This window comes from Phocoena sinus, chromosome 4 (genome assembly GCF_008692025.1).
Source record: "Phocoena sinus isolate mPhoSin1 chromosome 4, mPhoSin1.pri, whole genome shotgun sequence".
NCBI classification, from domain to species: domain Eukaryota; kingdom Metazoa; phylum Chordata; class Mammalia; order Artiodactyla; family Phocoenidae; genus Phocoena; species Phocoena sinus.
The window spans coordinates 62,577,649-62,591,866 of NC_045766.1; the positions used below are offsets into that span (position 1 = coordinate 62,577,649).

Genomic DNA, 14,218 nt, shown 5'->3' on the forward strand with positions numbered 1-14,218 from the left:
ATTTGGCCACATGACCGCTTCCACTCGTGTTTTTCTCTGTGCCGAACCCATCTTGGCATGAAGCCAAGGTAATTTCCAGAACTTGGCAGTGCGCTGCCAAATGCACATCTGCTGCTGTCTCCAACCCTTGCCTACTAATTTTGCACAAACCACTTCCTTCTTTTGAGGGCAAGGGAAGTGTGCCCAAAGGGCAGAGACAGAAGCACCACCTTGTGCTCCTGGCAGATTCAGGAGCCCTTGTAAGGGAAGCAGCAGCATCACCTCACCTGCAGCCTTGCCCATAGAGCTTCCTACTGATGAGGGTGACACGCCAACCTTGCCCCTTTGCCCCTCTGCTCTTCCTTATCTTTTTCCATTTGACTCTCAGTGTTTAAAATTCTTGCCTCCTTTCCTTTCTATCCCCTTCTAATGAATTCTAGCTTTGACTTCTCATGCATTAAAATATCCAAACAGTCAGTTCCCAAAAGGGTACCTGAGCCAAATCTGGACAGAGAGGGAGGAACTGAGAGGACAAAGACAGAGGCAGAGATGGTGGGGCTGCTTGTGTTCCGTTAGGTTCCACTTACCAGCTCCTTCACTGTGCAGTGTGGCAGTTTGTGGGTGTACGTACAAACACAGGTAAAATTTAGATATTTTTATCCTCCTACACTCTTACATGTAGAGTCAGCTCTGATCATATTTGAATATAGCCATGGTGATGATTTCTTTCCCTTTGTTCTTGTGCTTCTCCATTTCTCTGCATTTGTTAGTTGCGATTGGCCTTGATATTCTTGGTGAGCAGAGGAAAACCTCTCTGACTACATATCTTTATACACACCTTGAGGTTTCCATCACCTCTGCCCAGTCTCAGAGCCACTGAGTCACCAATAGCTGGGTGCCCTTCACTCCTCTGTTAACAGGTGCAGGGCCACCCCTCTAAATGGGTGCTTGTGCTTCTTTGGGTGTAGCTTTAGTGCACCTAGAATAACACAATGAATTATTATCGTTTTTGTCATCAGTGGTCATGCTATCATGGCTATTTGTTTCTGTTTGTTTGAATAAACAACCAGACTAGGGGAAGATCATAGGTTGAATAAAGAGGACTCATTCTATCTCTGACACTAATTAGTTGTATTGAGCGAGTCAGCAATCTCTCTGGGATTTGATTCTCATATGTAAAACAAGTGGGTTGGACTATATTCCTTGAAGATCCTGTTATTCCTTGATGTCTTAAATATCAAACTGAATGTGATGACCATGCTGACGTTCTCTTCTTTAGACTCATTCCCAGTGCCTGTGTGAACAGGCCCACTTCATGTATACCATTAACCTCTTAGAAATGTGAAGAGATGGGAGTTCCCTGGTGGTCTAGTGGTTAGGATTCTGCGCTTTCATTTTCATGGCCCGGGTTCAACCCCTGGCTGGGGAAATGAGATCGGAGGCGTGGCCAAAAAAAAAAAAAAGAAATGGGAAGAGATTACAAAACAAACACATGTTTTTCTAACTTTTTGTATATGAGCTCATTTCAATATGAGGTCATCAGGGAGAAGAAACTCAGAATAAAAATGGACAAAATGCAAATTTACCAGGAATTAATATAAAATCCTGTAGTTGGGTTCAAAGAACAAATTGCACAAATAGGTGTTTGGCTGACATTCACATATACATTTGGGTATTTGCATTATCAAGTCTGACGTGAGCCAACAGCATAATATATGCCCTGTACTGTAAAGGATCCCAACGGCAAAGACAGACTGGAAGCAACTTTACTAAGGCAGTGGCCAAGTCTGAAAATATGAAGTCAGCAATCTTGAAAGAGATCAGGCAGAGCAAGGTCAGAGAGACCAAAGGCAAGAGACAGCTCAAGGTTGTGGCAGGAGATCAGCAAGAAAGCAAAATGAGGGGATCAGTAATGTCAGAGCTTAGAGATGAGTAAAAAAGAAGGAAGTGGAGAGGATTGGGGTGGGGAATGGCAGTCAATTCAGCAAACAGCTGTTGCTGTAGCGAAGGGTTCCAGCTTTTCTTTTTCTTTCTTTCTTTCTTTTCCCCAACATTATAGTCCCAGGCAGCTTCCCAGCCCCTAAATTTCTCCATGCCCTAGAATTTGTCCCTCTTAACCTAACCTCAAACAGTTAAAGTTTTCTGATTTGTTTAAAGGGAAGAATTATCTGCATTATTTCATGAGCTTTCAGAGCCCGTAGTGAAGCAGCTACCTTTACTGCACACTACTCTCCAACCTTAGCTGGCTCTTTCCTTATTTCTGGGTGATCAGCCCTCCCACACATGCCCTGGTCGTTTATTCCCTGCCTCTGCTAATGCTCTTGTTCTTTCCTGACTTCCTTTCCTCTGTCAGTTTCAAACACATCTTCCTTGCAAAGGTTCACCTCAAGTCCAGTCAGCCCACTCTACCTTCTCCTGCCCCATTCTTGTTCCCCTTCTCCCACAGCCTGTAGAACAGAATATGGCTCATATGTCATGGGGGTGGGAGTGGGCAGGAGGTAATTCCCTCGGTGTAATTATTAACTGTTTAAGTAGTGTATAAGCTTTGAAAAGAAGAAACTATGTCCTACAGAGACCACATGGTATAGGAGAGAGTTTGGAATTAGGAAAAAAAAAAATGGTATTCAGTCCTGGCTCTGTGACCTTTGGCATATACCTCTCTCTAGGCCTCCGTGTCCTTCTGGGAAAAACGGATAACCATTCCATGCTCTGGCTTCCTTAAACAGGCAATCAGGTGTTTAGGTCAAGGTCACAGGAAAAGTTCTCTAAGAAAGTGAAGGGTTATCATAAGAGGTGCCTTGTCGTAAAAAAAAGGCAAGGGAGGGCTTCCCTGGTGGCGCAGTGGTTGAGAGTCCGCCTGCTGATGCAGGGGACACGGGTTCGTGCCTCGGTCCGGGAGGATCCCACGTCCCGCGGGGCGGCTGGGCCCGTGAGCCATGGCCGCAGAGCCTGTGCGTCCGGAGCCTGTGCTCCGCAACGGGAGAGGCCACAACAGTGAGAGGCCCGCGTACCGCAAAACAAACAAACAAACAAACAAACAAAAAAAAAAAAAGGCAAGGGAATTTGAAAATCTGAATTCTGAGTTAGATTTTAATTCCTGCTCTACCGCTTACTCAATATGTGGCCTTAGAAGTTTCTTCTCTCAAATGAAAATGACACTATCACAAAGATTATGGTGTTGATGCTGGTTTATATGCCAATTTCTAAGAGCCAACTGTCAAATATTTAGTAACTTTGCAAGCAGGTTGTTAAGCTGTTGTTATTAGCTTGAAATCTGCCTTGGTGGGAGTATTTATACCAGGGAAATGGACAAACACTACAAATCGGATTGTTGGGTTTTTTTTATTCTGGAGAGTAAACACATCGGTGATTATGTAAACGGAGCTCTGTAAATTGTAAAGCCCTTTGTCTTCCTTACCATTAAAAGTAGCAATGGTGGGCTTTCCTGGTGGCGCAGCGGTAGGGAGTCCGCCTGCCGATGCAGGGGACATGGGTTCGTGCCCCGGTCCCGGAAGATCCCACATGCTGCGGAGCGGCTAGGCCCGTGAGCCATGGCCGCTGAGCCTGCGCTCCGCAACGGGAGAGGCCACGGCAGTGAGAGGCCCGCGTACCGCAAAAAAAAAAAAAAAAAAAAAGTAGTAATGGTAATAGTAATGTCCTGTACCCATAGAACCTAGCCTAGTGCATGGTTCTAGCATGTATTTAATAAAAACATTTTTAATTTAACTTGATACTGCTCCTAGCATGCATTTAATAAAAATGTTTTTAATTTAACTTGGGTTCACCTTTGTATTATTTTGATACTTCTGTCCCTGAGCTAAAGAAGCTCCCATGTTTACCTCTCTTTAAATTCCTCTCTATAAAGTGTCTTTTTATTTTTTTTGTTTTTCCTTTTTGGCCACACCACCCACGGCATATAGGATCTTAGTTCCCGGACTAGGGGTGGAACCCGTTCCCCCTGCAGTGGAAGTGCAGAGTCTTAACCACTGGACCGCCAGGGAAGTCCCTAAAGTGTCTTTTTAAAATCAGATAACATAAATAAAAATCTGGTTCAGTGCATGAAACACACAGTAGGCGTTAAACCGTCTACATTTATGAGCTAATTATCTTCTTTCTAAAACTTCTTCTCTTCTGATATTTCATATCTCAGTTAATGACATTGTCCATCTATCCATTATCCCAAGTTAGTTATCTGAAAGTATTCCTCTCCTGTCCTTTTCCTCACCCACCCCCATGTTTTATCAATCACTAGATCTTACCAGTTTTACCTCTTAAAACCTGTCCCCTTGTCTTCATTCATTGCCATTGCTACTGCCTTGGTGTCCTCATCATTTCTTACTTGATCTCTTCCTCCTAACTGATATCTTGACCTTCAGTCATTCTCCTTCAATCCAACCTCTATTTCTATGGGTATGATTTTAAATTACAAATCTGACCAAATCACTCCCTTGCTTAAAATTCCTTAATGACTCTCTGTTGTCTTGAGGATAAAATCTAAAAGCTTTAGCTTGCCATACAAGTCCACCATATTCTGACCTTGGCCCACCTTTTACAAGAGTTATCTCCTACTGCTCCCCATTACTACCTGGAACACCTAGTCTCACTTCCCTAGCAATCCCTGGTCTCAGTAATGGAGATGAGAAATTAATAACATAAGAACTGTCTATTTTTATTTGTAACCCCCAATAGGATACTGTGGCTCCCCATCACCTTCAGAATAAAATCCAAATCTCTTAGCCTAGCATACTTACAATCTAGCCGCTGACTCTCTCCAATTCTTATCTTTCTCTGTATATATACATATAACCTACATTCCAGCCACTGAGATATCTCATCTGTTCCATATTTTCATCCCTCCATGCCCTCATTCACACTTTCTCCAAACCTGTAGTACCCTCTTCCTCTTCTTTCACTCACTCCTTTCCTGCCTGCCCGATGAATTTCTACACTTCCTTCAAACAAATCAGTAGTTACCACCTTTGGGCAGCTATCCCTGAAACTATCCCTCCCTCTTCTGTGCTCCCAGAGCACTTGGTTAAGCAGTGTACAGTCAATCTTTGTTGGTCTGTCTTTTGCCCCCTCTGCAAGATCATCTTTATCCCGTGGCCTCTAGCACATCCTTGATGCTTAATACAGAGTGAAAGAAGGAAGGGCTATTATATAGGGATTTGCAAAGAAAGTAAATTTCTGATAAGAGACATACATTGAATAAGTTTAAGATTGATTTTGCATGATCTGGTGAATCTAGAACAATTCTATGTCTTTATTTTCAGGGGGTAGGTGGCTCTGAGAAATTGGTGCTAATGGACAGATCAGAAGCAAAGAATAAGTTTAAAAAGCTGTGGCTTGGTCACATTGGTCCAGATTTGGTGCAGTACAGTAAAACAAAATTTACATCTTAGGAATTTATCTGTCACATACACAAGACATTTATCTACGTGCCTTAATGAATGCCTTAGAAAGTAAAGCAAGGTGCCAGTGGACAAGACACTAAAGCAAACAGAAGATATCAGCAGTGACTTATAATAACACAGAATGTAGTTTCTAACAAAAATATATTTACACCTTTGGGAAGGGAAACAATTTTTTTCTGATTATAAATGTAATATATATTTCTTAGTCTGTTCAGGCTGCTATAACAAAAATACCACAGACTAGATGGCTCAGACAACAAACATTTTTACTTCTGACAGTTTTTTGGAGGCTGAGCTGAGATATCCAAGATCAAAGCACTCACAGATTTGATAATCTGGTGAGGGCCTGCTTCCTGGTTCATAGACAGCCATCTTCTCACTGTGTCCTCACATGGAAGAAGAGGGAAGGGAGTTCTCCGGGGTCTTTTTTATAAGGATTTAGTATAAATGGGATTTTACTAATCCCATTCATGAAGGCTCCACCATCACGACCTAATCACATCCCAAAGGCCCCCACCTCCAAACAGCATCACAAATGAGTTTCAACATGTAAATTTTGGGGGGACACAACCATTCAGTCCATAGAAACATATTAATGCAAAATGCTTAGAATATCTCGAAAAACACAACATAAATCCCTCCCAAATCTAACCACCTAGAATTAACTGTTGTTAATTCTTTGGATGTATCCTTCCAGTCTTTTTTTCTTGTATATGTGTTTGTGTATCCTTTTAAATAATAAAAATTTTAAATGGCTTACATTGTATATATTTTTCTAACCTATTTTTTATATTAATATGTCATGAACATTTTCTCATGTTAGTAAATACTCTTCTACAACATGATTTTTAACTGCTGCACAGTATTCCTTCATATGGATGAACACCACTGTTTATAATCAATCCCCCTTGTTTCAATGCTTTTATTATTATAAACGGAAGTGTAGTGGTGTGGATGACTAAAGAAAGGGTGATCTCACGACCTCCTCCTGTTTTCCCCAGGTTCTGAAGCCCCCTCTTACATCAGAACTCTTTTCTAATGATCCTCTGAGTGTCATCTCAGGACCCTGGGCACACTCATGGCACGATGGCCAACCCTCAGGAGCACCTGAGCTGCTCCCCTTCCCCACACTTGCCTTTGAGTGAAAACAAAACCTTCAATGGACTACAAGATGACATCGCACCTATGCGAAGCCACCCTTCACCCAAGCTTCTTAAGGACCAGCAGGAAAAGGGGGTGGTGCAAACAGAGCTAAATGAGGGCATGAACAGCCCCATCACCACAACAGTGTTGACAAGCGTAAGCGAGGATTCCAGGGACCAGTTTGAGAACAGCGTTCTTCAGCTAAGGGAACAAGATGAATCAGAGATGGCCATGTCTCACGGGAACAGCAACACTGTGGATGGAGAGGGCACGAGTGGAACCGAAGACATCAAGATTCAGTTCAGCAGGTCGGGCAGCGGCAGTGGTGGGTTTCTTGAAGGACTATTTGGATGCTTAAGGCCTGTATGGAATATCATTGGGAAGGCATATTCCACTGATTACAAATTGCAGCAGCAAGGTAAGCTAGAGTATGGACCTGGAAGATATTTCCTGTGTAAACGCACTACCACCATTAACTGCATAACCTTTGATAACTTAAAGACCTAGTGCCAGAAGAATACCCCATTTCAATTTCCTATAGACCTTCTGAATGGAACAGATTGACATATGGTTGGTCTTTTTTGGTCGAAGCCCACCTTTTGTGGTTGTACAGTCCAGTGGTGTCCAGAGTAGAGTACATATAAGACAATCCATGACGTTGTGAGGAAGAAGATGTTAGAGCTTCTGTTCCTTTTATCTCATCATTTTAAATTTTCTATTTTCATGCATGTTTTCATATATATTTGGTATTTTAATAAAGTTTTACAGATATATAATTTATAAATAAATCACATAGTGAGTGCATATTCAAAAATTTTATTGACAGTTTTTACAGTCAAAAAGTCTGATGGTCACTGGACTAATTCAAAACCAGACGGAAGCCACATGGTACTGCCCCTGAAGATTGCAGGCCTGCCTTAGGTAGTAGTAAAAAGGAATTTTTTTATCTTACAGTCAGGCACAGAAAGCTCACATTTTGAGGAAAGAACAAAATATCTAACCATTCTTGAGAAACATTATTATTTCGAGATCCCACAGCTTTTTAAAAAGTAAAAATTTAACTCCCATCATTGTGTAGTATGTATATTCATATACTCCAATTCAAGCCTTATGCTTTTGAAGTAAAGAGAACACATGGCACTGGTGTCCTTTATAACTTCATTTATATTGTTGAAACAATTTTTTCCTGAGAACAAAAGTAATATATATAGAAATTTTGGAACATACAAGTAAGTTCCCCCCCAAAAATTAAAATAATCTATGATTCTCCCTCTCCTGACAATAACCACCATTAGTGTTTTTGGTATATGTTAGTCTATACATGTGTGTATGTGTGCTTAAAAAAAGCTATGCTCTTCTGTAACACTTTTTTACTTCATACTGTGAACATTTCCTGTATCATGAAATATACTTTTTCAGCATCATTTTTAATGGCTGCATAATATTAAATTGTGTTAACATACACAGTTTAAGTAATTGTAATTAAGTAATCCTCTGTTTTTTTCCTTGTAATGAGAACTCTTAGGGTTTACTGTCTTAACAACTTTCATGCATTAACATAAACAGTGTTCATTATATTTATCAAGTTGTACACCACATCCCTAGTACTTACTAATCTTATAACTGGAAGTTTGTACCTTCTGACTGCCTTCATCCAATTCCCCCTCCCCTACTTACCACCTCTGGTAACCACAAATCTGATCTCTTTTTTTGTGAGTTTATTTTTGAAGTATAATTGACCTACAACACTATATTAGTTCCTGGTACACAACATAGTGATTTGACATTTCTGTACATTTCAAAATCATCACCATGATTAGTTACTGTCTGTCACCATACAAAGATGTTACATAATTATTGACTATATTCCCCACACTGTACATTTCATACCCTTGACTCATTTATTTTGTACTAAAAGTTTGTACCTCTTAATCTCCCTCACCTACTTCTCCCCTCCCCCCTCCCTCCTTCCCTCTGACAACCACCTGTTTGTTCTCTGTATCTATGACTCTGTTTCTGTTTTATTGTTTTTGTTCATTTGTTTTGTTTTTTAGATTACACATTTAAGTGAAATCATATAGTATTTGTCTTTCTCCATCTGACTTATTTCACTTAGCTTAGTGTCTTCTAGGTCTGTCCATGCTGTCACAAATGGCAAGATTTCATTCTTTTTTATGGCTGAGTAATATTCCATTGTGTGTGTGTGTGTGTGTGTGTGTGTGTGTGTGTGTGTGTGTGTGTGTGTGTACACCACACCTTTTTTGTCCATTCATCTACCTATGGGTACTTAGATTGCTTCCATATCTTGGCTATTGTAAATAATGCTGCAGTTAATGTAAGCGTGCAGATATCTTTTCTAAAGAGTGGGGTTTTTTTTACTTTTTTATTTTTTATACAATTTTTAAAGATTGCTTTCCATTTATTGTTATTACAGAATTTTGGTCATATTCCCCATGTTGTACATTACATCCTTGAGCCTATCTTACACTGAGTAGTTTGTACCTCCCATTCTCCCACCCCTCCCTCCCTCCCCACTGGTAACCACTGGTTTGTTCTCTATATCTGTGAGTCTGCTTTTTTGTTATATTCACTAGTTTGTTGTATTTTTTAGATTCCACATATAAGTGATATTCTACAGTATTTGTCTTTCTCTAGCTTATTTCACTAGCATAATGCCCTCCATATCCATCCATTTGCCGCAAATGGCAAAATTTCGTTCTTTTTTATGGCTGAGTAGTATTCCATTGTGTGTGTGTGTGTGTGTGTGTGTGTGTGTGTGTCTCTGTGTGTGTGTGTGTCTGTGTGTCTGTGTGTGTGTGTCTGTGTATCCAATCTTGTCCACTCATCTGTTGATGGACACTTAGGTTGTTTCCATATCTTGGCAATTGTAAATAATGCTGCTATGAACATTGGGGTGCATGTATCTTTTCAAATTAGTGTTTTTGGTTTTTTCTGATATATACACAGGAGTGGAATTGCTGAGTCATATGGTAGTTCTATTTTTAGTTTTTTGAGACACCTCCATACTGTTTTCCACAGTGGCTGCACCAGTTTACATTCCCACTAACAGTGAACAAGGGTTCCCTCTTTTCACATCCTCGCCGACATTTGTTGTGTTCTTTTTGATGATAGCCATTCTTTCTGACAGGTGTGAGGTGATATCTCATTGTGGCTTTGATTTTCATTTCCCTGATGATTACTGATGTTGAGCATCTTTTCATATGCCTGTTGGCCATTTTCTTTTCCTCTTTGGAAAAATGTCTGTTTAGTTCTTCTCCCCATTTTTTAATCTGGTTGTTTTTTTGATGTTGTGTTGTATGAGCTATTTATATATGTTGGATATTAATCCCTTATCAGCCATATCATTTGCAAATATTTTCTCCCATTCAGTGGGTTATCTTTTTGTCTTGTCAGTGGTTTCCTTTGCTGTGTGAAATCTTTTAAGTTTAAATAGGTCCCACTTGTTTATTTTTGTTTTCATTTCCTTTCCTTTAGGAGACAGATCCAAAAAAAATATTGCTGCAGTTTATGTCAAAGAGTGTTCTGCATATTTTCCTCTAGGAGTTTCATAGTATCTGGTCTTACATTTAGGTCTCTAAAGAGTGTTTTTGTTTTCTTTAGATAAATACCCAGGAGTGGAGTTGCTGAGTCATGTGGTAGTCCTATATATAGGTCTATTTTTAGTTTTTTGAGGTATCTCCATACTGTTTTCCATAGTGGCTGCACCAATTTGCGTTCCCATCACCAGTACCCAAGGGTTCCTGTTTCCCTACATCCTGGCCAACACTTGTTATTTGTTGTTTTTTTGGTAATAGCCATTCTAGCAGGTGTGAAGTGATATCTCACTGTGGTTTTCATTTGCATTTTCCTAATAATTAGTGATATGGAGCATCTTTTCATGTGCCTGATAGCCATTTGTATGTCTTCTTTAGATAAATGTCTGTTCAGATCCTCTACCCATTTTTTTTTTTTTTTTTTTTTTTGCTGTATGCAGGCCTCTCACTGTCGTGGCCTCTCCCATTGCAGAGCACAGGCTCCAGACATGCAGGCTCAGTGGCCATGGCTCATGGGCACAGCTGCTCTGCGGCATGTGGGATCTTCCCAGACGGGGGCACGAACCCGTGTCCCCTGCATCGGCAGGCGAACTGTCAACCACTGTGCCACCAGGGAAGCCCTACCCATTTTTAATCAGGTTGTTTGTCTGATGTTGAGCTATATGAGTTATTTGTATATTTTGGATATTAACCCCTTATCAGATATAGCATTTATAAATATCATCTCCCATTCAGTAAGCTGCCTTTTCATTTCATTGATAGTTTCCTTCACTGTGCAAAAGCTTTTTATTTTGATGTAGTCCCATTTGTTTATTTTTGCTTTTGTTGCCCTTACCTGAGGAGACATATCCAAAAAATATTGCTAAGACTGATGTCAAAGACCATACTGCCTACTTTTTCTTCCAGAAGTTTTATGGTTTCAAGTCTTACATTTAAGACTTTAATCCATTTTGAATTTATTTTTGTATATGGTGTAGTCCAGTTTGATTCTTTTGCATGTAGCTGTCCAGTTTTCCCAACACCATTTATTGAAGAGGCTGTCTTTTCCCCATTGTATATTCTTGCCTCCTTTGTCATAGATTAATTGCCCATGTAATTATGGTTTCATTTCTGGGCTCGCTATTCTGTTCCATTGATCTATGTGCCAGTACCATACTGCTTTGATTACTGTAGCTTTGCAGTATAGTTTGAAATCAGGGAGCATGATACCTCCAGCTTTGTTCTTCTTTCTCAAGATAGTTTTGGCTATTTGGGGTATTTTGTGTTTCCATACAAATTTTAGAATTATTTGTTCTACTTTTATGAAGAATGCCATGGGTATTTTGACAGGGATTGCATTGAATTCCTAGATTGCCTTGGGTAGTATGGTCATTTTAACAGTATTAATTCTTCCAGTCCATGAACACGGTATATCTTTCCATCTGTTTGTGTTGTCTTCAATTTCTTTCATCAGTGTCTTATAGTTTTCAGAGTACAGGTCCTTTACCTCCTTAGATTTATTCCTACTATTTTATTCATTTTGACGCAATTGTAAATGGGATTATTTTCTTAATTTCCTTTTCTGATTGTTAGTTGTTAGTGTATAGAAATTAACATATTTCTGTATATTAATTTTGTATCCTGCAACTTTACCAAATTCATTGATAACTTCTAGTGCAATCTTCTATTGCTTAACAATTTGTTTACTATTTTCAGTGATTATAAGCCACACTGCAGTGAACGTGTCCATTCCTTAATTTTCGCCCATATCTTGATTACTCCTTAGGATAAATTATTAGAAGAGGAATGCTGGGTTCAAAGGATTTTTTGCTTTAAAGTGTTTGATACATATCTTTGCAGCCTTATGTAAATGATCAGTTGTTATGAGTTCTTTCATCAAGAAATTTTATAAAGGAATAATATGGACCAGAAATGATATTGTTTTATTTATTTTATAACTGAATATGGGATTCTGTAGTCCTCCCTTAAAAATGTATTCATATATTTTAGTCAAGACTGTTGACAGCTTTTCCACAACTACCAGGTGACATTAGTCACCATTAGCCACTTTTTCCATGCATTCAATTTTTTCTATTTCTGAAATACTTTTTCTTTTTTTGATATTTTATTTTAAGGTATTATTTTATTTTATTTTTTAACACAATTTTTAAAGGTTACACTCCATTTACAGTTATTACAAAATGTTAGCTATCTTCCCCGTGTTGTACAATACATCCTTGTGGCCTGTCTTACAGCCAGTAGTTTCTACCTCCCACTCCCCCACCCCTATATTGCCCCTTCCCCCTCTCCCCACTAGTTTATTTTTATCTGTGAGTCTGCTTCTCTTTTTTTAATATTCACTAGTTTGTTGTATTTTTTAGATTCCACATATAAGTGACATCATACAGTATTTGTCTTTCTCTGTCTGACTTATTTCACTTAGCATAATGCCCTCCAAGTCCATCCATGTTGCTGCAGATGGCAAAATTTCATTCTCTTTTATGGCTGAGTAGTATTCCAGTGTGTGTGTGTGTTTGTGTGTGTGTGTGTGTGTGTGTGTGTGTGTGTGTGTGTAGATATATATATACCACATTGTCTTTCTCCGCTCATCTATTGATGTGAAATACTTTCTTTTAGAAATGCAAATCAGAACTACAATGAGGTACCACCTCACACCAGTCAGAATGGCTATCATCAAAAAGTCTACCAATAACAAATGCTGGGGAGGGTGTGGAGAAAAGGGAACCCTCCTGCACTGTTGGTGGGAATGTAAGTTGGTGCAACCACTGTGGAAAACAGTATGGCGGTTCCTCAAAAAACTAAAAATAGAATTACCATATGACCCAGCAATCCTACTCCTGGGTATATATGCAGACAAAACTATAATTCAAAAAGATACATGCACCCCTATGTTCATAGCAGTACTATTCACAGTAGCCAAGACATGGAAACAACCTAAGTGTCCACTAACAGAAGAATGGATAAAGAAGATGTGGTACATATATAATGGAATACTACTCAGCCATAAAACAGAATGAAATAATGCCATTTGCAGCAACATGGATGCAACTAGAAATTATCATACTAAGTGAAGTAAGTCAAAAAGAGAAAGACAGGGGCTTCCCTGGTGGTGCAGTGGTTGAGAGTCCGCCTGCCGATGCAGAGGACGCGGGTTCGTGCCTCGGTCCGGGATGATCCCACGTGCCGCTGAGCGGCTGGGCCCGTGAGCCATGGCCGCTGGGCCTGCATGTCTGGAGCCTGTGCTTTGCAACAGAGGAGGCCGCAGCAGTGAGAGGCCCACGTGCCGCAAAAAAAAAAAAAAAAAAAAGGTAAAAAAGAGAAAGACAAATACCATATGATATCACCTTTATGTGGAACCTAAACTATGGCACAAATGAACCTATTTACGAGACAAAAACAGACTCACAGACATAGAGAACAGACTTGTGGTTGCCAAGGGGGAGGGGGTGTGGGGGAGGGATGGACTAGGAGTTAGGAGTTAGTAGATGCAAACTATGACATATAGAATGGATAAACAATACCGTCCTACTATATAGCACAGGGAATTATATTCAATATCCTGGGATAAACCATAATGGAAAAGAATATGAAAAAGATTGTATATATATATATATATATATATATATATATATATATATATATGTATAACTGAATCATTTTGCTGTACAGCAGAAATCAACACAACATTGTAAATCAGCTATACTTCAATTTTTTTTAATTGATTCTGAAATACTTTCTCTTAAACCAATACCAGACTCCCCATCTATACCCCTTCTCCATAAGTATATTGGGATTTACCTGTAAATCTGTCCATTCCAGGTATACTTTCCAGGATTTGTCAACCACAGCATTCTTTCTCAATCCCTAGGTTTTGTCTGTCTGTTTTCTCTCCATACCCTGCACATTCTACCCTCTTTTTCCCTCTATGATCTTAAGGTTTCAGGGAAATTAAAGAGTTGTTCCTTGTCACACAGCGGTTGGGGACTCCTATGTTAAACAGTTTTATTATTTTAAAAATTGGGAATAAAGACAAATCCAAAGAGGAAAATAAAAATCACTTGTCATCCCATAACCACCCACCCTTAATTTATTATTTTTTAGAAGTTCCTTCTTCTCTGCTTAGACACA

At 39.5% G+C, this 14,218-nt stretch overlaps 1 protein-coding gene across 2 annotated transcripts in view; it reads left to right on the forward strand.

Annotated features, from left to right (window-relative positions):
- MAP3K13 (mitogen-activated protein kinase kinase kinase 13) overlaps nucleotides 1-14,218 on the forward strand; it is a 165,136-nt gene that overhangs the window by 109,164 nt on the left and 41,754 nt on the right. For both annotated transcript variants that reach the window (XM_032631229.1, XM_032631228.1), the window contains exon 3: nucleotides 6,395-6,954. In XM_032631229.1, the coding sequence (XP_032487120.1) occupies nucleotides 6,480-6,954 (475 nt within the window). In that variant the 5' untranslated portion in view covers nucleotides 6,395-6,479. The remainder of the gene's footprint in view (nucleotides 1-6,394; nucleotides 6,955-14,218) is intronic.